The following is a 25,757-nucleotide window of genomic DNA, read 5'->3' as shown; positions in this document are numbered from 1 at the left end:
TGGGATTTAATAATTTTTTTTCTTTTAAAACTTGACTGCCATGGCCGAAAGCTTGGTAGCCATGGCTATGTATTTCTCTTAGTTCTCAATTGAGTAAAATTGCAAATGAAAATATGTAGCCAACATTAGTCATCAACTATGACTATATATATATTGCCCATCCATAGGAAACGTGCCCCATTACAATGCATCATCAATTTATATATATATATATATATTAATAATAGAATTCGGTGGGGCCCACTTAATGGCCTAATTAACTAACTTAATTAATCTTTATTAATAACTAATCCCCACTTAATAATCTAATCATGGTTAATTAATCCCTAATCTCCAATAATATTTCTATACTAATTGAAATTCATAAGCAAGTCATACACTAATTAAAATCGGGGATTAAAAGTCCTTATCTCATACCCCACAATTAATCTTGTCCTTAAACGTATATTGATTAGCTTACGAATAATCCAATGTATAGAAATACGGGGTATAACATCCTTCCCCCCTTTAGAACATTCGTCCTCGAATGTTAAATTGGTCCTATAAAGTCTTATAAAAATTTCGGGGAAGTCTCCCTTATCGCTATAACATGTAGTCTCATCTACCAATCAATATAATTAAGTGAGGGATTTAAATTACCTGCAGGCGTAGGGAACAAGTAAGGGTACTTATTCTTCATCTCCTCCTCGGCTTCCCAGGTCATCTCTTCTCTATTATTATTTCGCCATAACACTTTGACGGAAGCCACATCCTTAGTATGCAATCTTCTAACTTGCCGATCGAGTATAGCTATAGGGTTCTCCTCGTATGACAGCTCTGCCGTCACCTGAACATCATCCACGGGGAATACTCTAGAAGGGTCACTAATACATTTGCAAAGCATCGACACATGAAAGACTGGATGTACTGCTTCCAAATCAGATGGTAGGTCCAACTCATAGGCAACCCTGCCTACCCTACGGATAATCTGATAAGGCCCAATGTACCTCGGGCTAAGCTTTCCTTTCTTGCTGAATCTTATTACCCCCTTCATGGGTGACACCTTCAAGAACACCCAATCACCAACCTGAAACTCTAAGTGTCGACGTCGATTATCTGCATATGACTTCTGTCGACTCTGGGCTGCCAATAACCTCTCCTGAATAATCTTCACCTTATCAACAGCTTGCTGAATCATGTCTGGGCCTATTAATTTAGTCTCACCAACATCAAACCAACCAATAGGTGACCTGCATTTCCTCCCATATAAGGCCTCATACGGTGCCATCTGGATACTGGAATGATAGCTATTATTATAAGCAAACTCGATAAGTGACAAATGATCGTCCCAACTACCTTTGAAATCAATAATATAGGCTCGTAACATATCTTGTAGCGTCTGAATAGTACGCTCGGCCTGTCCATCAGTCTGAGGATGGAATGTTGTGCTAAGACTCACCTGTGTCCCTAATCCCTCCTGGAATGATCTCCAGAAGTTAGCTGTAAACTGAGCTCCTCTGTCAGAGATAATAGATGTGGGAACCCCGTGAAGTCTCACTATCTCCTTGAGGTATAACCTCGCATAGTCCTCAGCTGAATAAGTAGTCCTGACTGGAAGAAAATGGGCTGATTTTGTCAGCCTATCCACAATAACCCATATAGAGTCATATTTTCGCGGAGTGCGAGGTAAACCTGTAATGAAGTCCATATTAATTACTTCTCATTTCCAAGTCGGGATCTCTATCTCCTGTAATAATCCACCAGGATTCTGATGCTCGACCTTAACCTGTTGACAATTCGGGCATTGAGGAACAAACTCCGCTATGTCCCTTTTCATGCCATCCCACCAATATAAACATCTGAGGTCATGATACATCTTCGTTGACCCTGGATGAACAGAATAACGAGCATAGTGTGCCTCTCCCATAACCTGTTGTCGTAGCCCTACAACCTCAGGTACACATAATCTGCCTCTGTATCGTAGCACACCGTCAGATATAACCTCGAATGGGGTCTTCTCCTTTTGAAGAGCTGCATCTCTCTACTGTGCCAGAACAGGGTCCTCGTACTGGCGTCGCTTTACCTCTTCTATGATAGAGGATTCAGCAACTTCTCGAACAGAAACTCCGCCATCACCAGAATCAGCCAAACGGACTCTAAGGTTAGCTAGCTGGCAAATCTCACGGACTATCTCCTTCAGTTCTGGTTGTACATCTGTCAAGCTACCCATAGATTTACGGCTAAGTGCATCTGCTACAACGTTTGCTTTCCCTGGATGGTATAGGATATCAACATCATAATCTTTTAGCAATTCTAGCCACCTTCTCTGTCGTAAATTCAGCTCCTTCTGCTTAAAAATATATTGGAGACTCTTATGATCCGTATAAATGTCAACATGCACGCCATATAAATAATTCCTCCATATCTTCAAAGCATGAATTACCGCTGCTAACTCCAGATCATGAGTAAATAATTTCTTTCGTGCTTTCTGAGTTGTCGAGAGGCATAGGCTATAACCCTGCCATGCTGCATCAATACACAACCTAGTCCAACGCCTGAGGCATTACAATAAATAACATAGCCATCTGGTCCCTCAGGAAGAGTTAAAACTGGAGCCGTAATCAACTTATCCTTCAACAACTGGAAGCTTTGCTCACATGCATCAGTCCACTGGAACTTAACTGCCTTCTGAGTTAGCCTTGTTAAAGGCGCCGAAATCGAGGAAAACTTCTCCAAGAATCTCCTGTAATATCCTAATAGCCCCAGAAAACTACGTACCTCAGTAGGTGTCGTAGGTCTAGGCCAAGTCTTTACCACCTCAATCTTCTGTATATCTACCCGAATGCCATCAGCTCCAATAATATGCCCCAAGAATGCTACTGAAGTCAACCAAAATTCACATTTAGAAAACTTATCATACAACTTCTGGTGCTGGAGCACCCTAAGTACCGTCCTCAAATGGTCTGCATGCTCCTCTTCTGATCGTGAATAGACCAGAATATCATCGATAAATACAATCACGAACATATCTAGGAATGGCTTGAACACTCGGTTCATCAAATCCATAAATACTGCTGGAGCATTGGTCAGCCCAAAAAACATCACTCTAAACTCGTAATGCCCGTATCGGGTCCTGAATGCAGTCTTCGGAATATCTGCTTCCTTACCCGCACCTGGTGATAGCCTGACCGCAAGTCTATCTTCGAGAAACACTTAGCACCCTGCAACTGGTCAAATAGATCATCAATCCTGGGGAGGGGATATCTATTCTTTATTGTCACTTTATTCAACTGCCTATAATCAATACACATCCGCAGCGATCCATCTTTCTTTCTCACAAATAGTACCGGTGCTCCCCAAGGAAATGATCTGGGCCTGATGAAGCCCTTTTCTAACAAGTCTCTCAGTTGCTCCTTCAACTCCTTCAGCTCTGCAGGTGCCATTCCATAAGGAGGGATAGATATGGGTTGAGTATCTGGCAATACATCTATAGTAAACTCTATCTCCCGTTCAGGAGGAAGGCCTGGAAGTTCATCTGGGAATTCATTAACTATCGGAACTGACTGAAGAGTCGGCACCTCTTCTTTCAGGTCATGCACCCGAACCAGATGATAAATATAACCCTTTCTAACCATCTTCTTTGCCTTGAGGTATGAAATAAACTTACCTCTTGGCGATGCTGTATTCCCCATCCACTCTATAATCGGCTCTCCTGGGAACTGAAATCGAACTATCTTTTCTCTACAATCAACGTTAGCATAACAAGAATCTAGCCAATCCATACTCATAATAACATCAAAATCAGTCATATCTAACTCTATCAAATCTGCCTTGGTGTGACGGCTATATATAGTCACCAAACAATCTCTATATACTTGCTTTGCTATAACAGAATCTCCTACCGGGGTGGCTACCTCAAATGGTTCTATCAATTCAGGTTTTATCCCAATTCTACTAGCAACAAAGGGAGACATATCTGATAAGGTGGATCCTGGATCTATCAATGCATATACGTCCCGATAGAAAATTGATAATATACCTGTAACCACATTCGGTGACGCTTCCTGATCCTGTCTACTAGCCAAAGCATATATGCGGTTCGAAGGACCGCTCGAACTGGAACCTCCTCCACGAACTCTACCACGGCCTGCTAGTGTCTGAACACCTTGCCCCATAGGGCGCATAGCTACAGAAGAAGATGAACCAGCAACCGATCCAGTGGGCTGAGCCACACCACCCGAACCACAACCATACGGACACTCTCTCATAATATGTCCTTGGCGGCCGCAAGAAAAACAAGCACCTGTAGCAAAATGGCATTCCCCAGCATGGAGCCTACCATACCGAGAACATCGAGGCAAAAGTGGCCTCGACTGATTCGAACCCCTGTTCACCTGCGAACCTGAAGCCCTGGAGCTCTGACCGGCTCCTGAATACCCTGTACTATCAAATCTCCTGCCTGTAAACTGTGGGGGTGCACTCCGTGCTAGCTGGGAAGGATATCTACTATACTGCTAAGGCTGCCTGCCTCGATACTCACCAGGATAACCAGCCGATCTAGCCCTCTTATGCTGGCCTCCGTCATAATCTTTATCTGGCTGACGTCCTCTGTGTCGATCCTATACCCCCTGTGCATATGCCTGTATCCGAGCAATATCCATACCTGGCTGAAGAGCCACTGCCATACAGCCATCGGTCAAGTAACGATCCAGCCCCATCACATAACGATGCACTCTATCAGCCATATCAGCTACAATAGTAGGCGCATATCTAGCCAATGAATCAAACTCAAGACTGTACTCTCGAACGCTCCTGTCACTCTGCCTCAGATGTAAGAATCTATCAACTCTAGCTCGCCTCATCTCTGGAGGCAGGAAGTGGCCAAGGAAGGCCTCCACAAACTCATCCCATACTGTTGGAGGAGCATCCTCGCCCCTAGATAACTCCCACGACTTATACCAATTAACAGCTATATCACGCAACCTATACGAAGCCAACTCAACAGACTCAGTATCAGAAGCCTTGATTATTCTCAATGTACGCTGCATCTGCCGAATAAACTCCTGCGGATCATCCTCGGGCTTTGACCCGAAAAATTCTGGAGGATTACAACTTAAGAAGTCGCGGGCCCTCAAACTATCATGTCTATCCGCATGGTCAACTCCTAGTCCATGCCTGCGAGCCTGCCCTGCCACTAATCTGTTCAGCAACTGAACTGAATCTCTCATGGCCCTATCCTCCGCCCCTGGCTGAGGAGCTGGAGGCTCAGATACTGGGGCCTCCCTGATCTGGAGCTACTGCTGCTCTAGGTTCCTCTGGAAGTGGAGGTGTAGCAGAACTCGCCGACTGAAGCGCAATCTCAGGTATAAGCTGGGCACGGGCCCTAGTAACTCTCCGAGTCCGGCTAGTATCTCCTGCTACCGATTTGCCCTTCTGGGCAGCTGTCGCTTTCTTTGGAGGAATAGCTGTAAACATAATAATTTGTTAGGGAGGGATTATCCTGAGGGATTATCCTGATAATATAGCTCTATCGCACGATCTAGAGTAGGAAGAAAGACAACATCCTAAATGTCCTGTAGCTTTCTGTTTATAGATGTGGTGCACAACACACCGATAAACAAGACTCTACTAGACACGGTCTGTAGACACTCCGAGGATAAACTGCTCTGATACCACTTTTGTCACGACCCAACCCCGTGGGCCATGACTAGTGCCCGAGCTGGACACTCGTACACGTACCTGTTAGATCTAGTCAGACTGAAATTAAGAACTGTATGGAACTTATAAAAGCAGCTAAAGATTCATAACGTCGCATATCATAAACCTGTCTCCTGAGGAGTCACAACTAACCAATACACAATATGATACGCAAGCCGACAAGGCTGCCACTACATGTCAATACGATACGCAAGCCGACAAGGCTGCCACAACATATCAATACCATACGCAAGCCGACAAGGCTGCCACAACGTGTCAATACCATACGCAAGCCGACAAGGCTGCCACTACAAGCGGGAATATCCATAGCAAACCATATAGACACAGCAGAACAAAACTTATACAAAACCCACACATATGTCTACAGACCTCTAAGAGTATCGATAGTGAAATATGACGGGACAGGGCCCCGCCGTACCCCTGGATAAACACACACACACACACACACACACACATATATATATATATATATATATATATATATATATACATCAAAAGATTTGTACCAAAAGTCTAGGCTCCGGAACAATGGAGCTATCCAAGACAGCTGAGTAGAAGTCCTAAGCTGGAGGATCACCAAATCGAATATCCGTACCTGCGGGCATTAAACGCAGCCCCCCCCCCCCGAAGAAAGGGGGTCAGTACTAGATATGTACTGAGTATACAAAGCATGAAATACAATAAAGGAGATCATGACTGAAATAGAGATTACAGGAGACAAGTATGACATTCAAAATACCAATACACTTGCCTTATGAAATGGAAATCATGCATATTAATATCATATATCATACCCGGCCCATTATGGGACTCAGTGAATAAAGTCATCATATACCATCCGTGGCGCCTTAATCACATCATCATATCATCATATATATAGATATATACCGTATCCCGGCCCTCTAGTGAGGGACTCGGTGAACAATGCAGTGAAACTGTGCACGAAAACGTAACCCAGCCCGGGACTCAGTGAAAGATATATTGAGGCATGCACGAGCAGAGTAGTGAGCAACCATATGTAAACTAAGTCATATCTGAGACTCAATAGAGTAATCAAAATGAACCATCATTTGACAGTCGAGACAATAGTCATATTAAGTATCCTTCGAATGTTACTATGGATTATATCAAAATAGAACTTCTGGAATCATAGACACGTATCAAGTCATAATGAAGTAGGTTCTGGGAATCAATAACATTAGTCATCCTAGTGGCTCCAAGAATAGGAGTTTCTTTAAAGTCACATGCTCGTCGTCTATTTGTTTATAAAGATCATGCCAAAAAGAAAGAAGGGTTAGCTTCACATACCTGTTATAGATTAACCGTAGCCAAGTTTGCTTCGTCGCCTCTTTATCCTATTTAATATGAAAGTAACACTATTGTTAGTAGCCTACTGTCACGACCCAGCTAGGGGCCGTGACGGGTACCCGGGGCTGACCACCGAGCACCGCTTGTTCTACTACTCATCATACTCATTAAGCCCCCCTTTTTCGTTCATAATCTCATGATCATAAGAAAATCATTTCCATTAAAGAACATAAATACTTTCATATACATGAGCCCTTTGGCTATCAAAAGATAATGTACACATATCTACATATATACAGTAGTGACCTTGTGAGACCATATAACCCACACATACGTATCTACGAGCCTCTACTAGAGTACTACACATATGGACGGGACAAGGCCCCGTCGTGCCCAAAATATTTATACATATATATATATATACACAAAAGTATAAACCCGATTAGCACCTCCAGAATAATGGAGTGCTTCTGCAAATCTGCTGGTAGCTCCTAAAGGTCTGCGCCGTCTCCCTATCTACCTGTAGGCATGAACACAGCGTTCAAAGAAAACGGACGTCAGTACGAATATTGTACTGAGTATGTAAGGCATGCATGAAACAAACATAATAGAGAAATCATAAGTCATGAGGTGAAGGCAAAACCTATGCGACGGGATGAATACATTTCATACATATATCACATATACATAATCGTCGTACATGAACCATCATAGCGTACACATCATCATGTCATATAATTCATCAGCGTAGTGCTGTAGCTTCTCATACACGTAAAACATTATCCGTATTCGGCCACGTAGGGCTCAACAATATCTGTATTCGGCCACGTGGTGTCTCGACAGTATCCGTATTCGGCCACGTAGTGGCTCGACAATATCACATACATATATTCCATATTTGGCCACGTAGTGGCTCGACAATATCACATGCATCATACAAGGATCAATATATCTCATCATTATCATAGCCATCACCTACATCTTATAAGCTTATCGTAACCTTTCATTAATGCACACATTTAAATTTAAAGACAATCTATGAAAATCACATCATATTCGTAGCATGAATTTCGTATAAATATCGTATGATAGTCTTTATAATCTTTGGGCTTAAGCTCATCATTTCCATTATCATTTCTATAGCGTATCTCTTACCTTTATCTCACATGAAATCCTTTATGAACATAGACTCGTAGTTTCTCGAAACAATGGTCATAGGACATGCATTGAGGCTTATGAACAATCTATAATAATGTCGGGGTGACGTAAGGTCGAGAGCCCCCGCTTATATTATGAACGTTTATGAGTATCGTGCCTCGCCTTGAAGGAAATAGAGCATAAGGCGAGTGTTAACAAAGATAACATCATTAGCCTTATAGGAACATCATGCCACAATTTCTTGAATCGCTATACTCTAGCTCATTATCATCACCATCATATTCATATGTAATTCAAGATATTGAAGGACTCATAGGCTTCGTTTTGTAGAAGGATTATATAAGACTTGAAGGATTCATGCCTTTTGAAAGAAAAGATAAGCCTTACATACCTTTTCCTTTAGCTATTCTACCGCTTGATCGTTCCTCTTCAATATTCACGTCTTTACCTTCAAGATAATTCGCATCAACGTCAGTTAATCGACTATAAGAACGCGTGACTATTTTCTAGGGAAAATTGGGCAGCATTTCCTTTGTTTCTACTACTTTTCCCATGTTTAATTACAACTACCAAACATTCACAACAACACTCACAATATCGTATCAACAATCGTCATTTATCTACATTTACCGCATTCCACCATTTTTCTCCAATTTCTCCACATTTATGGTTTTTAGCTCATCATCACATTTTCTCATACATCACACCTATCTTATGGTCTACACGTCATTTATAACATATTTATACTCCCAACTCATCAACATTCATAATTCAATCCAACTATCATTCAACTATGACACTATTCACATTTTATGACTCATTTACTACACTCTTCTATAATCCGTGTTTCAACGTATACATACTTCAATCATCATGAGAAAGTCATGAAACTTACCTTAGATGTGGTAGGAATGAGCCTTGAGTAGCAATACCCTTCTATGCCAAAAACCCTATTTCACTTCCTTTGCAATTTCTTGGTGTAGATGAACTTTGATGAGTTTCACACTCTTGATTTCGTGGTTTTAGTGTTGTTGATCACTTATTTCCCTTAAATTCTTGTGGATGAAATGTTTGGAAGGTTCTAGAGTTCTCTTGAGTTGTGTAGATGAGAAATGAAATGGAAATGAATGAAAAGGGTCCCTTATATTAATCACAAAATCTGATTTTTATGAACAGTAGTCGGGATGCACAGTGGCCGTAAACTCAGTTTACGGGCCGTATTCTGGTTTACGGTCCGTCCTTCACGACCGTATTTAAGTATATGAGAAACATAAAGGTTTGTTGGAGTCATGGTGGTTTACGGTCGCAGTTTACGGGCCGTATTTCAATTTACGGTCCGTATTCTGAGTCGTATTTAACCATTTCGTCATTTGGCAGAAAGTTGAAGTCTTTGGAATGTTGAAGGATGATGGCAGTTTACGGTCCGTAAACCACTTTACGGGTCGTATTCTATTTTACGACCCACTGGGTCGAAGTGCAAATCTGTAACTTTCTCCTTTCCAAAATTCATAATTAGTCATTCCCTACTTAGTAAAACATCGCACACTCATACACTTCGTTGGTCTACTCGTTGTACGTTCACAGAAAAATTTCCGAGGTGTAACACCTACAACTTCCTAGCTTATAAATCTACAACCAGTCACTTATAGGAATCATTTCTTAGTTCATACTTCTTGATTAGGGTTTTGATTAGTTAAGAACTTGACGGAAATCAGGCAGCATTTCCTCTATATATCTTGCCTAACCCGAACTTCCAATTCATCTCCAATTAGCACAACAATACCAACAACAACAATAGCAACCAAATAACCTCTCTTAATTCTTTTTCAACTTACATCATTAACATCTAAGGTTATACAATAAGCAGATCATTATACGCTTCGTATACGACACCTTATGCACTTGTTTTCTTCCAAATTTACGAGCCATATTAACACAACACAACAACAACATCAACTACCCTCCATGTACAAGAAAGTTACTTCGATATCATTTTAATAATAGCTCGAAACAGACCACCAAGACTACAACATCAAGAATATAATTTTCGACCTTTACTTCGCAAAACTACAAACACACGAAGAAGAGTATAATTTTGTCATGGACAACAACACCTATACATATCTATCACCATATTTCCAGACCTTCAACATGAACAAATCACCCTCAATTACCATACAACAATAACGACAATACTAATCAAATTTAATCCACCATTGCTAAATTGGAACAACACCAACACGGTCCAAACAGAACCTTAACGTTTACGTATATAATTTCTTGCATCCAATCCCACTTAATGAGAGTTAATTTATTAATTACAACATCATCTAATCCAATTACGCCATAAAAAGAGAAGGTCTTACCTTAATTTAATTAGAGCAGATTCTACACTCACTTGCACCAATCGCACTATTTCCTCTTCCTCGATTCAACACCTTATGTCGCTGCCTTCTTGAACGTGTGAAACACTTTGGGATTTAATATTTTTTTTTAAAAAAAACTGGACTGCCATGGCCGAAAGCTTGGCAGCCATGACTATGTATTTCTCTTAGTTCTCAATTGAGTAAAATTGCAAATGAAAATATGTAGCCAACATTAGTCATCAACTATGACTATATATATATATATATTTCCCATCCATAGGACACGTGCCCCATTACAATGCATCATCAATTTATATATATATATATATATATATATATATATATATATATATATATATATATATATATATATATATATATATATATTTTAATAGAATTCGGTGGGGCCCACTTAATGGTCTAATTAACTAACTTAATTAATCTTAATTATAACTAATCCCCACTTAATAATCTAATCATGGTTAATTAATCCCTAATCTCCAATAATATTTCTATACTAATTGAAATTCATAAGCAAGCCATACACGAATTAAAATCGGGGATTAAAAGTCCTTATCTCATACCCCACAATTAATCTTCCTTAAACGTATATCGATTAGCTTACGAATAATCCAATGTATAGATATACGGGGTATAACACATGCAATATAGCTATGTTCTCAGAAATCACTCGAACTCGTATGTTGTTTCCCATTCTACCGAATACGCTTCGTCTCAATAGATAAGGAATATGTAAAGATAATCATTATCGTTGTGTTGCTTTCAGATGGAGTCGTCAGGAATTATTCTAACTCGTGTCATGAAGCTTAGAGCAGTAAGTAACATTCTTTTCCCATCGAGTTCTGAACGTAGCGAATACGTAAGCGGCGAGAAGGAAATTCGAGACACAAGACTTACCAAATGGTGCATGGTGTGATTATCAGGTGATAGTACCCTTTGAAAAACAAGTTTCGGTATGGTAGTACACGTAGGTTATATACCTTATAGAATAAGTTATTTGAATTCTTTGACCATGGAGCTATAGTATAAAGATGATAGTTTAGATTTAAGACCTTACAAGGTAGCCTGTTATAAAGTTAACCGCGAGCAGATGATATTGAATTTTTAGGGATAGTTTTAAATTATTTAAGCTTATTCAGATTAGATATAGAGAATATGACATTAGTAAGTTACTACAAAGAGTAGATACTACTATAAGATGATAAAATGTGATAGTTCCCTCTAAGCTTAAATGATTGAGTGTTTACCCCCAGATGTGTCTAGTATGATACAATTTTAAATGTGTATAGAAAGTTCGGGGTTAAGTATTCTAATCTATTATCTAAGACTGACGAAAGTTCCCTAAGTGTGATCCATGTCTACAGGACAGAAGAGATAATATGTGACCACAGAATAGGGTCAGATAATGAGGGGAATTAGAAATAATCTATGTTTCACTTTATCATTCAGGAAAGAATCAGAGAACATGATGCTAACAGGTGTTTAATGGATACTAGTAAGTAAGTTCAGGGTAGGATATTTTAAATTTTTCCTTCAAGGATGTAGACTTACTTTAGTATGATTGTTTATGTAGCTAAAAAAAGGTAGCTTTTGACCGAAAGATATGATCAGATGATGTTGAGTCTCTCGGAATAGTTATAACTTGTTTACATGGCTTAGGCCGAATTAGAGGGCATGGTGTTAGTAAGTTGCCACAAGAATATTATTTTGATGGGTAATAGAGGAGGTAGGTAAGAGATAAAAAAAACAAGTTTATGGGATAGTCTTAGAGATAGAATAAAATTTAGAGAAAATCAGCAGAATGATTAGATGACCACTTATCACTAACTTAAGAGATCCACATGCTTTAAACGCCAGCCTTTGAAACTAAGGAGGAGATCGTGCGATGAGGTGCTGAAATAGATTATGTGTTTCCTAACTTCATGGGTATTAAAGAGATTATGTCAGAGGATCACAGTTTCATGTAGCTAAAATAAAGTATGTATAATTCATATTTTGTCATGCCGTGGAGATCAAGTACTAAGTAAATACGTTATGAGATAAAGTTCTAGATCGACTAACAGGGTTAAGGGAGTAACAGTTCCAATTCCTGAGTAATTCATACACTATGTGGTATTAATGCCCAGACGTACTCTACTCATGCCTTTCGTACCTATATCATGCCCATGTTAGAGCTTTACACTCCACGTTTAAGATACAAGAATTAAGACTCCATACGATAGTAAGCTATGCAAGGGAATGTTCTTTCATGTTTCGCACATCAGGTTGTACTCATGTCCCAGGTTAAAGACCACGTTCATATCCCACGTATCTATCATGCTTTTATACCCATGTCCACATTCTAGCTTCTAAGTACTTTTCGATTATGATGTTGACTTTGATAATGATCGAAGAGATTGAAATAAAAGAGTTCAAAGACCAAGAATCCTATGGGATTCACACCTATCCCTTGAATAAAAGGAGAATGCCTAAGATAAATGTCTTATTATGACTTCAATGTTATGTTGTCTATGTTTTCACGTACTCGTCCCCATGATCCACTTCTTCAGGCATCCACTTATAGTGGTATCGTAACAATGATGTTGTTAGATAATAATGAAGGTGAATCAAGATAGATGTCCTACCCATGATTCTATGTAATTCGTGCTTATGTTTCTTTGGCTAATGTTTTAAACCATCTCGTAGCTTGGCACAAAGGATGCCCTTATCTTTTCTGAAGTACCTATGCCATTTTTATGTTCAAAGTGACTTTCTACTCATGTCTTAGGTGTTTGATGAGCGAAGTACTCATTCTTATGATCCCTTCCTTCATGTCCTCAATTTAACGAGAGTGTCAACCCACATTAATAAGAGTAAACTATGTTGAACCATGTCCCATCATTTCAGTATATCTAAGTTCTAAAGGTAATACTTTATCCATGCCTTACGTCTCAGAGTACCCAAGAATGAGCCTACAATTGTACTCTACGCAAGTCATACTTATGCCTTATTATTAGCTCAATACTCATGAAATCAGGTCCAGACGCCACGATATGCATCTATGATGTACTCATGTAAATGTCAGGTTGCTCATGGTCCCATGCCCCATGTCATGATATTCACGTATTCAAGTTTCATGCCATATGAATCACGTTCCCATGTACGCATATTCCACGTTACGTCCTCCATGTCCAATGCACCATGTCATGTCTGTGCTCTAAAGCGAAGTATCTCATGTGATTAGTACCTATAATTCCTTTCTCTCAATCCTCTATAATTCACACAAGAGAATGAGCAAGATGAGCCAAGGTATTCATAATTATGATTAATAGCTAACAAGATAATCCGAAGTAAGATGTGTTCCTATATTCAAATAGATATCTTTTCATGTACCCTTTGGTACTTATTTCAGAAGTATTCTACTCATATTCGATGTATTCATGTCATGCTTATGCTAGAGTTTTATGAATACGTAGGTAGGATCATATTCCTATTATATGACTCAAATCTGTCTCATTCACACCGAGTTGCGCTCACATTCAAAACTTAAGTCGTACTCATATCTTATATGTCAATCATGATGGTGATATACGAACATCTATGATCAAGCCTCTAAGTGTTCAGATCTCATCTCCGCTCATCATACAAATCCCCTGCTGTAACAATCATGTTTTCGACATTCAGATCTCATGTTATGATAACCATGTTTACATGTATTTGTATCTCATGAAAGTTTAGCACTTATGTATTCATGCCAGCCAGTCTTCATGTATTTATGTCCCACGTCGTGCTCCTCACGTCCAGGTATTCATATCATGTTCGTGGTTGTTTTCCAGTACTCATGTCATTCGTGCCTACGAATTATCTTCCAAATCCCATGTATAGAAATCATGTAATCATTCAGACAATATCCATGTGTTCAGGCCAACTCAGTATTCATGTTAGCCACATTCAAGATTCAGTAATCACGTTATATCACATCAGGCGTATTAAGATACCCTGTGAGGTTTGTGTTGGTACTTTAGTTGGCTGGCAGGCGTTTGAGAAATGTTATGAGAGTCTGAATTATGAAGGAAGTCCTGCCATAATTTTTGTAAATTCCAGAGCTAGTAGTAATTCTTAACCATTATTCCTAAATCGAGGACAATTGTTTCACGATTCTCATTCAGATAGGTACTACTCAGTTTCATGCTCCCATGTATGTTTCTATGTAATAACATATTCAGTTCTCATGATCCATGACCATGTTCCCACGTAATCATGTCGAGCTTTTATGTTTCATGTCATGTTTCTTCACGCTCATGTATTCAAGCCATGTCCAGTCTCATTCTTAACCAAGACCCATCATTCGAGAACGAATGATCCCAAGGGGGAGCTATTGTAACATCCCGTAAATCCGAATTAGGTGTGAATGTATGAATCTAGTATAAAGGTGATATTTTAGCTATACGAATCCATTCGGGATGAACTCGGGTGATAAACAGTCGTTTTGAAGTCAAACCAAAAAAGTAAAGTTCTTAAGGCCTTCTAAGTTCGTCCAAGTCTAAGACAGTCTGTACTTATGGCCCGTTTTCGGATACTTGCATTAGGAATTTGGGAAAACTTCCTTCTTGAAATTTGTAGATATTTGAAATACCTTTCCAAAGGTATATTGCGGTGGTCAAACGGACACCCGTACAAAGAGTTATGGCCATTTACTGAAGGTGGCAGAGCTGAATCTTCATTCATGGTCAGTTTTCTAGAGTTTGCGTTAGTAATTTGAGACAACTTCCTTCTTGAAAGTTGTAGATATTTGAAATACCTTTCAAACAATATATTGTGGAGGTCAAACGGACATCCGTACAAAGAGGTATGGCCATTTTACTGAAGGGTGTCAGAGCTGAATCTTCACTAGAAATTTCACCCAATGTACGCCCAAGGAGTGTTGGACGTACTTTCAAGTACGGGCCGTACATCCTAGGACGTACATTGCCCGTTTTTGGCAGAAAACTCGTTTAAAATGGGTCTGGTCTTATTTTGTTCCCATTTTTCGTTCTCCCAAACCCTAAGGACGAAATTCTTCTCTCCCAAACTCAAGATACTCTACGGTAAGCCATTCTAAGTTAATTCTAACATGTACCCATGATTAATAATCAAGAATTCATCACTCTTAACCTAGGGTTTTCAAGAAAACCCACATAAAGATCAAGATTCTAGCTTTTGGAGTTCTTCTTCAAAGTTCAAGTCTTTAATTCAAGTTTTGGAGCGATTAAGGTATGTAGGGTTGCTATCTACGTGTGGAAACATCATTGTTCTTCCCCACACTTCTTATTCCATAAAGTATGAATCTTTACGAAAACTTTTCTACACTATGTTCATGACAACCTTAGATCCATGTCCATGAATATGTTATGTATGAATTGTTATTATTCAATCATTGTGTACTTAATAACTCCATATGATTATTGAGAATCTGTCCGTAATCCATGAACGCCCATATCTCATACTCCATGGGTTCTTGCATGCATGTTTTAAAATAAAAATGTTTATTTCATGAATATCCTATATGTCTACAAGTTTTCATAAAATTGTATTATATAATTATCTTCATGCCATGATTCAAGATACATACATGCTAAATACAAGTTATTTCATGAAACCATGTTTACAAGTTATTTCGTGAAATCATAATTACAAGTTATTTACAAGTTATTTCATGAAAATCATGGGTTTCTTAGCCAACTATAGCATGTTCATGTTTTTAGGAGTTGCATAAGTTACCGAGAAGGCTCAGATAGCCTGAAAACTACATAGCCACCGTAGGACAAGGATCGCTCAGCCCAGTTAGGATGATTCCTTAATTTACACTGAATGGATCCATCAGGCACGTTACCACCTTATACCCTAGTAGGGTATAGGGGCTCTGTTGGTCCGGTGAGGTACCAGACTCCACGTACCCACGTGGTGATATCATGTTGTCGGTTTATGAAATGCTCTCCCTACTTACCATGTTTTATATTATATATGTATTCATGTTCATGCTCATGACCAGGTTTCAGTTTCACGTTCAGTTCTTATCTTTATTACTTCATGTCCCTCGTTTATTTCATTCAGTTGCTTTACATACTAGTACATTCAATATGCTGACGTCCCCTTTTATTGCCCGGGGGCTTGCATTTCACGATGCAGGTATTGATTCACAGGACATCAGATTTACTTGTGGGACATTGCTCGTATCAGCTTATTGGTAAGCCCCATCTCACTCGCGGTTTAGTCAACTCTTTATTTTATGATTAGCTATGCATTTAAGGTATGGCCTTGTCCCAGCAAGCATGTTTTACAGTCAAACTCATGATAGAGGTTTCATAGACTAGACAAGTCAGTTATGTTATGTCAGACTTTCAGAGTCGTATAGCCATTTTTGGCTCATTCATGTTATTTCCGCACTCATGTTTAAACAAGTATTTTTATTAAGTATTATGACTTTTTACGTTTTATAAAGGCTCATCATGCATTCATGCTATATATTCCCTCATGTTGTGCCTCATGATGATTCAGCAAGCCCTGTGGTTCGCTCGGTCACATGCAGTAAGACACTGAGTGTCGTGTTACGTCCAGGCCATGGTTCGGGGCGTGACACCTAATCTTATTTTTTAAAGTCAAATTTACTTTTTATTCTCAAGGTTTACTTTTCGAAAACTGTCGAACCTCGTACCTCATTTTTCCTGTTTTTTGATTTTATGTCCGATGCCCGGTATCCGCATTTGAGCCCGATTAATCCAGATAGTTCGCATTGTGTAGCACCCATTCGGGGGAAGCACTCCATCCAAAGTTTTTTTCATACCCAAGCTCGAACCTGTGACCCCTAATTAAAGGATGAGCACCCCCATTCACTGCACAAATTCTGTATTTTTTGTCTTAAAAGTTCATTAACTATGTATAAATTATTAATGAACAAAATAACTTTAAAAAAATTAAAATGCAGAACTCGTGAACGTCAAATTCTAACTCCGCATTTGATTTGAAGTAAATAATTTCATCAAAATGAAAGTTAAAATATTAAAGGAGTGAAATGAAAGTTTTGCTTTTATATATTGAAAATATACTTATATGAGATTTAGATATTACTAACATAAATTATATTTCTTTAATTAAAAACATACTTTTATATATTGGGTTTAGCCCGAGCCTCACAGAACTAATTTTTATTTGAATTTTAAAGGATATAAAAGGCATTTAATATTTAAAGGATATTTTGGTCAACCAACATTTATATTCATGCTTTTAGAATAATATAGATATATAGATTAAAGCGTAATGGTCATAAAATAAAACCAATACTTTGACTTCATGAATATTTTCGGCAAAGCATTACTCCACGTCCCACTGTATGTCACTTCGAAAGTTAATTCTATCATCAATCTAAAACATACTCTATCTCATAGTGAAACAAAACCTACCTTCAATAGCCATGCTGAATTGATAAAACCGCATAAAAGTTGTCGTTACTATCTTGGTTCTTTCGCATTGTCTTTGGACAAAAAGAAAAGAGAAGAATCATCAAAGTTTTGCGTAGGAGTAAATACATTGTAGTTTATGTAAGAAGCATACAAAATGTCTACGAGTAAGATGAAACTTTAAACTTTGAGGAATTATGGGATTTGATGTTGCAATCACCTTTCTACTGCTTCATCATAAGAAGCACCTCATATTTATTTTTAAATACTCCCTCCATTCACTTTTACTTGTCACGTTTCGCTTCTCGAGAGTCAAACTGCATGAACTTTAACCAACATTTTAAGATGTATTTTTCATCATATCAATATGAGAAGAATTGCAACTTATAATATTTTTCGTATCGTTTTCAAACATCTAAATTTAATTTAGCTTCGAAGATTAGTCAAATTGTCTCTCGTGAAGCGAAATGTGAAAAGTAAAAGTGAATGGAGGGAGTAGTTGAGCTCATACCAGACTGCAAAGTTGCATATGTACGAGCCAACAACAAAACTTCCAAAACCATGCAGGGTGATTTCACCAAAATAAAGGTACATCTTTTGGTGGTGCTTGAAAACTTGCGCCGCCTCAATTATTCCCGCGAGTACCTGCAAGCATAGGTACTGTGTAACTCTACTCATCCAAAACAAAGTATTCCAACCTTGTTTTCTAGCTAATGTAAATCAGAGACGGAATGCCAAGCCTACCATACATTAACGGGGTAAAAGTTTCATAAAATGTGCCATCAGATGCAATCAACTCCTGTAACAATGTGGAAAACGTTTTTCATCTTCATGATGGGATCTGCAATTCTGGATTTCATACGCCAAGCAACATGCTCATCAGGTCTCACTAATATGGCTCCTCTGTCTGTCATCTGACAGATGTCCCACCAGGATGGCGAATCTGATGAGCTCTTCACTTCCACGTCTTCAAAATTCTTCCACGGTATCAATGCAGCCTCACTTCTTCCAGTTCCATTAATACTTCCGTTTGGCCACATTACACAAACCTTTAAAGGCACTTTAATATTGTTGGCTACCTCTAGAGCAGCTCGAGCCAGACAGTAGGACTCCTCTAATGGTGCTATTATAAGGATGAACTCAACCTTATCTCCAGATACAAGGTCCAGAGTAGAGAATATTTTCTGCATAAGATCTTATTCTGTTAGAAAAAATAATAATGGAAACTTGAAACAAGATGGCTGCAAGTTCCAAGCAAGGAATATACCAAGGCAATATCCCCTTGAAAGAGTCCGTACCTTACTTGACGGGTTAGAAAGCAGCTTTACATTCATATGAGGGAGCCTTGATCCAGGTTCCAAGCAGGGAATATAATCCCTTCTTCGACCTGTAGGTACTTCATGCGCATTCAACACACAATCATCTTCAGACACCAATGCTCCTTTTCGATACCTAATGTAAACATCTTGAAATTAGAGTACTGATGCAAACAAGTAGTGCCAACAGGATTTTAAGATAGAAACAATCATCTGGCAAACATCCAAGATGGCTTATTTGGAGTACTATTCAGAGTTGAGACAGAGCATCTAGCATTTATAGGAGCCCATGAATAAGACAAGAATAATGAAAAAAATCAGATTGGACAATTAGCATTAAATAGATAAAACAAAAGTAGATATGCAACCTGAAACCAAGATCCTCAGCAGGGAACTGGAGCTGAAGGCTCTGTCCTTCTTCAAATATCTGTCTTAATTTGGCTAACCTTGCAGATCCAAGTGGATTATTTTCATTCAATACAAAATCTGAGACTTGTGCACGACCTATACTGAATATTCCATCTAATATTGTCCTTTGAAGTGCAGATGGCAGAACGGAACCAACAGTGTCATTAAGAGCTCGATGTACTGCAGGCAAAAACACATAATGCCTTTAATTAAATATTGATGTAATAAAGATTAAATTTCAGGTTTTCACTTTACCTGCATTTGCTACAGTTGGATCAAGACCAAGTGCAGCAGGAACTCTCATTGCCGCTTTAAAGTTTTCAACGCTAAGTGCTGTATTAAATTGGGCTATCTGAAACATTTTAAGGAGTGTGTTCAGCTCATAATAACAAGATCAGAGCGATCTGTAATTATAGACTACCATATACATTAGGAAATGAATACCTGACTACGTTCTAGTTCGTAAGAGTCAAGAATTGATATTGGTGAGACCCCCTTGATTACAGAAGCTAATTTCCATGCAAGATTATGAGCATCTTGAATACCAGTATTCATCCCTGAATAAAAGAAGAAAGAATCTTGAGCCTCCTTCTCCCAGTCTCAACTATTAAATCCTAAAATAAACAACTGCAGATATATTCCCTGAAGAGGAGTTGGATGCATCTTACATGACACCTTTCACCGCCTAATTTAAAAGTTTTCAGACACAGTTCTTTTGTCACTGCAGGATAAAAAATTATTTGTCAAGTTCTCTCTTATTTCCCCCCTTTTTCTCTTCGAGATTTTTTTCTCATATTCGAACAATCTCATCTAAATGTTCAATCAGTTACAGAGGGGGAAATGACACTATTTATGTACCTAATTATGTCTTTTTTTTATAATGGTGGTGTCTAGGCCAGCTTGCACGCACCTCGACTATTTCACTGGTTACTTGCTACTTCCCACCAGCACAGGTACCAGACAACTCTGTCCACCAAGGTTTATACAGATGGAAAAAATCACCTAGCATTTTTTCTCCCAGCTGGTATTTGAACCCTGGTCTCCAAAATGTATTTCCACTCCAGTAATCGTTAGGTCACACCCTTCGGTGCCCTTGTGTCTTTAGAATTCCTCTTTAAGTGTTGGCCAGGATCTCGTCGCCAAGCAGGTCAGAAATATTTTTTTGATAGGTAGCAATGAGAGAAAGAACAAGGACACGCTTTGATTACGTATTGAATTGTGTGGACCATCCCATCTAAAAGCTTTAATTGTTAGAAAGGGAACACCATTACGAACTTAATTGATTATGTCCTTAAAAATTAACATATAGCAATCAAGTACTCTACATACAATCAGATACAATTCTTAATGTGGAGACTGATTGCAGTTCAGATGTCCTCCAACCAACAAATGTTCTCTTGAGCTTAATTTGAATAATTATAGCTTCAATATTTTGTGCTACGTGGAAATCTTCTATCTCCCTCACACAGAAATAACTTCACTATTTTACCTTTACATCAACATTTAAGGAAGCAGCCTTGTACGTCTCAATGATAAAAATACACTGTACAACTATGCATTAATTTATTCTCTCCCCTCCCCCAACTCTCCCAAGAGAAAAGGAATAGCAACAACTTTATTCTTAATAATATCCAAGACTTGACAAGATACCATTTTTTAGATAGGTAACAATTACCATTTTTAAGTTGACATAACAAAAGTTTAATCAATGTGCAAACAGATTGCATACCGAACCCGCCAGCAGGAGGAAATCGATGAGCTGCATCACCAGCAAGAATTATCCTGTTGTTACAAGACAGAAACTTCTCAGCCACTTCAGCATGCATCACCCAAGGCTTAATATCCATCACGTTGACGTCTGCAAGCTCTAGGCCGACCAATTTGAAGATCAATCTCTTACACATCTACAACCATTTATGAAGTACAAAGAACAACATGGTAAATAAACCATATTGGTTCAAATGTCATGCACTGCAGCCACAGCACCCATATTGTAGTAGACCAAATAAATGAATCGGGTGAACATAAACCCATTTATTCATTCAATTCCACTAAAGGCAATTATTGGAACTAATAAAGTACACAAAATATTCAATGAAAGAGTAGAAAAACACCTCATAACTGAAGTCCTCAAGCTTCTGTTGAGGTGGATAAAATGGTACCTACAAAATTTTCATCAATGCTATCAAAATGCTGTTAACCAATATCAACAGATTTAGATTCATTAATACAAGCAGCTGGATATTATAGCATTGAACCAACCAATTTCTCACATATTACAGAACAGTTTTACCTGCAGGACAAATTCCCCTTGCTTGAGATCATGCGCAACAAGAACACCAATAGCATCTTTATTAAAGATGAAAAACAGCATGCCGGGTCTTTCTTTGATGAGATACTGCCCTAACTCTTGGCTCAGGAAGTGGACACTAACAAGCTTTTGTAAGTCCTTTTCACCTCTCATGTTAATTCCTAAGGACTTTCTGACACTACTTCCTGCACCATCGGTACCAACAAGGAATTGACACTGAATATCTCTCGTTATATACTTCCCTTCAGTAAAGAAAGATGCTGTTACAGTGACACCACGCTCAGCACCATTGATTGCAATGCACTCATGCCCCATATAGATCTCCCTCTCGCCAATAGAGCCATGCTCACGCTTTTCAGAGTTCATCATACGGAAACCAAGTTTCTCAAGGTGCTTAAGCAGTAATCTCGAGAGCTTGTACTGGGAGAAGTGTGCAACAGAGACAGGACTCACAATCTGATCAAAATCTGACAACAAAAGGGAAAATGTTTGCAGAAAACAAAACAACCATAAGTAAGCATATAAGACATATCTTCCACGATGCAACTCAATAAATTTGTGATACAATTAATGTATCTAATAAGATGGATATCATAATACTCTCCCCATCTCATTCAAGGATACATACTTTCCATTGGTACGTAGAAATGTCTGATGCGCTAATGGAATAATAGTAGTTTATACACCTGCCAATTTTTCATGGATTTGATCACTTGAAATTTCAATCTAAATTGCAATCTATCTTTAATATGGACTTACATCATTGATTCAGTAATATATTGGGTACAATTATTACATTTCATATGTTAAGAGGATCTGAGGTGGACAAAATGTAGTTTGACGACTTAAGAAACCACAAAGTGCAGATTGTCCCATGTAACATCTGGTATTCAGCGACATGTTAAGAAAGTGAAAACTAGGTTGCAGTGTCCATTTTAAGAAGTAGAAGAGCTACTATAAGATTTTGTTAGAGATAAATCGCTTCTCAAAAAAAAAAAAAAAATCGCTTGAAAAGTTGGTCAAAGTCACTTCTTAATTTTGCATTAGTTTAAACCGTTTAACATAAAACTTGACAGAGAGAGTATTTGCATTGCAATAACAATAACCATGACTACAATGTTGACTTAAAGCACAACCATTTGCAAAAGATCTAGAATAAAAACAAACCCCTTATACCTTGAGGTTGCATATGATCAACAGCACCTAAAATAGGTCCGGTCAGTGAAGTACAGTATATAAACTTTCTCCAAAACTCTACTGGTGGTTGAGACCTTAGAATTTCATCTCCAAGACCATCCAATTTGCGAAATACCTAGAAACAATAGCTACATCAAAACAAACTTTTTCCAATCAATGCACTCTCAAATCTCAACTTGTTTCTACTCAACAGAAGAAAAGGCAAAATGGCATGCTTCCACATGACAAAACCAACCTCCATAGACCGGTTGTTGATGAAGTGTGCCTGAGGATGTGTGGAAAAGACCTCGTTCTTCTCCAAGATTGCACATTTTACACCTAAACGAGTCCAACGAAAATATCCCAAATTCAAACAAGAATAAATTACCAACACAATTGACTGTACAAATTTCAAAAAGAGAAACCCAGAATCCAGAGCTTCACAATAAGCAGTACAATTAATATGCAGAAAATTGTTTTCCTTTGGTGTTAGGTTAGCTTGGGATTTTGAAACTGATTTTCTTCAAAGAAAATATTTTTCACCCCTCACTTATGACTTTAAGTCATTTTCCTTCACATACATCCCAACTCTTGCTCCATATCACTTATTGTATTGATTAAAACAAATTTCTTACTTCAATCTTACATTTTGTACAACCAGCCTTTATATTCAACCGACCACTGGAAAATAATTTTCTAAGGTAAAATATACAACAACAACATACCCACTGTAATGAGGGTCAGAGGCGGTTTCCGATAGACCCTTAGTTCAAGAAAAATATTTCAAAGCAGTTTGAGAAAGAAAATGCGCCAATGAAGAAGATACGACAACTAGTAAGAAAGCCATGCATAGCATTCTTTTTTTTAAAAAAAAAAGGAACAATAACATTCGCGAAATAATGTGATAACCGAAGCAAAAGAAATACAGGTGATACCAGAAATTGAAGAACAAGAAACTAAGAAACTACAAGAATAAGCTAATACTACTATAAGAAAGTGAATTCTATGGTAAAATATTGTTCACAAAAAAAAAAAAAAAATTATGTGTCCCAATTTATGTGGCACTTTTCTTTTTAGTCTGTCCAAAAAGAATATCACCTTTGTGTAATTATAAACAACTTAGCTCGAAATGATTTTATAGCCACGTAAATGTCTAACGTTTGTTTTACATCATAAGTTTTAAAAAAAAAATTCTTTCTTAAATTTTGTACAAGTTAAATGGCACCATATAAATTGAGACGGAGAGAGTAATTTTCTAAGGTAAAGCATTGTTCACAAAAGTATTTTTCAGGGGTTGAAGAAGATACCTAGTTTAGTTAGAAGTATGGAAAGAACGAGGCCAACTGGACCAGCACCGATTATCAACACGGGCAGGACAGAATCATCAGTTTTGAGAGTGTAAGAGTCTGAAAATGGTCTTCGACCAATTTGGTTGAATGACTGTCTACCAATGATGTTGTTGCAGAGCCCAAGCCAATTCGTCCTCCGTCCACTAAACCCCCAAATTCCCATTTCTCATTTCAACTTCCTCCACACCAACGGAACAATTCTATTAGGCGTTTTCTCTGCACTTCCCCTGCTGTTTGGTTAGTCCCTATTCCCTCTTCTTCTATTTTTAATTTCTGTTTTTCATGTACCGGATTTATAAAAAGAAAAATTTTCCACCCAATTTCGTATTTGCTTTGGGCAGTGGGCACTATTAATTCGGATTCATGGGAAGCAGCCCCACTCTAACCCTATGTTTGGATGGTTGTTTCTCGTGGTTTATTAATGTACAGTATGATATGGTACAGTATGGTATTATATTGTATTAATGAACGTAATGTTTGGATAGATTGTATCGTTTGTTTTAGTTTAATAACATTTGTATTATTTGGTTTGACTGTATGGTACTGTATAATAACTTGTAAGTTTACTAAAATACCCTTAACTCTTAATTAGAAATTAGTTTATATATATTAATAAAACTCGGGTAAAGAATAAAATAGAAACTTTAAAAAATAAGTAGATAGTGAGTGGGGGTGGTGGAGGGGTGGGTAGGATGAGGGTGGGGGTAGTGGTAGAGAGGGGTAGTGGTAGTGAGGGGTAAAGGTGGCAACCGGTTCCAACCGGAACAGGACCGGTAACCGGTTAGGAAACCAGCCGGTTCCGGTTTACCGGTTTGAAATTCCAAACCGGAACCGGTCCGGTTTTAAGTGGTGAAAACCTTTTTTTTGTTTTTTGTTTTTTGTTTTTTGTATTATTAGTATATTGTAGGTATATTTACATATGTTATACAACTTTATAATTAAAGTTTAAATATTTACTGACTAACAGGCTAATAGCAAGTCAGCAATACAGAATAGTGCTTTTCGTATACATATATATATACTATATATACTATATATACTTATATACTAACTTATATACTATATATACTTATATATATACTATATATACTTATATATGTTTAAGTATACTATATAACTTATATATATGTATAACTTAATATATATGTATAACTTAATATATATACTATATATACTTATATACTATATATACTTATATACTATATACTATATATAATATATATATATATATA

At 38.0% G+C, this 25,757-nt stretch overlaps 1 protein-coding gene across 5 annotated transcripts; it reads right to left on the bottom strand.

Moving 5' to 3' along the window:
* Positions 1–17,983: 17,983 nt before the first annotated feature.
* LOC132614085 (uncharacterized) lies at positions 17,984–24,909 on the bottom strand. Of its 5 annotated transcripts, none has more exons than XR_009572169.1 (13): positions 24,484–24,909; positions 23,433–23,515; positions 23,177–23,312; positions 21,983–22,467; positions 21,804–21,851; positions 21,419–21,593; positions 20,134–20,246; positions 19,945–20,041; positions 19,650–19,869; positions 19,264–19,417; positions 18,710–19,149; positions 18,477–18,610; positions 17,984–18,291 (listed from the first exon to the last, which is right to left on the bottom strand). XR_009572169.1 is itself a non-coding variant. In XM_060328444.1 (12 exons), exons 1-11 carry the CDS (start codon positions 24,686–24,688, stop codon positions 18,748–18,750), a joined length of 2,118 nt encoding a protein of 705 aa, XP_060184427.1. In that variant the 5' UTR covers positions 24,689–24,909; the 3' UTR covers positions 17,984–18,610; positions 18,710–18,747. The 5 variants fall into 5 exon arrangements, 3 of the variants coding, with proteins under 3 accessions (XP_060184427.1, XP_060184428.1, XP_060184429.1); XR_009572170.1 differs by having other exon boundaries at positions 17,984–18,282; XM_060328444.1 differs by having other exon boundaries at positions 17,984–18,610.
* Positions 24,910–25,757: the final 848 nt, after the last annotated feature.

This window comes from Lycium barbarum, chromosome 10 (genome assembly GCF_019175385.1).
Source record: "Lycium barbarum isolate Lr01 chromosome 10, ASM1917538v2, whole genome shotgun sequence".
In the NCBI taxonomy this organism is placed as follows: Eukaryota; Viridiplantae; Streptophyta; class Magnoliopsida; order Solanales; family Solanaceae; genus Lycium; species Lycium barbarum.
Note: the sequence above shows the minus strand (reverse complement) of the source record. Positions and strands in the feature narration are given on the sequence as shown.

What these genes read in the sequence shown, in the direction of transcription:
- LOC132614085 (XM_060328444.1), bottom strand. Translation starts at nt 24,688, where the DNA reads ATGGGAATTTGGGGGTTTAGTGGACGGAGGACGAATTGGCTTGGGCTC. An exon ending in CATACTTCTAACTAAACTAG is followed by an intron (nt 23,516 to 24,483) that starts GTATCTTCTTCA and finishes GGACTCGTTTAG; the next exon opens with GTGTAAAATGTGCAATCTTG. An exon ending in TCAACAACCGGTCTATGGAG is followed by an intron (nt 23,313 to 23,432) that starts GTTGGTTTTGTC and finishes TATTGTTTCTAG; the next exon opens with GTATTTCGCAAATTGGATGG.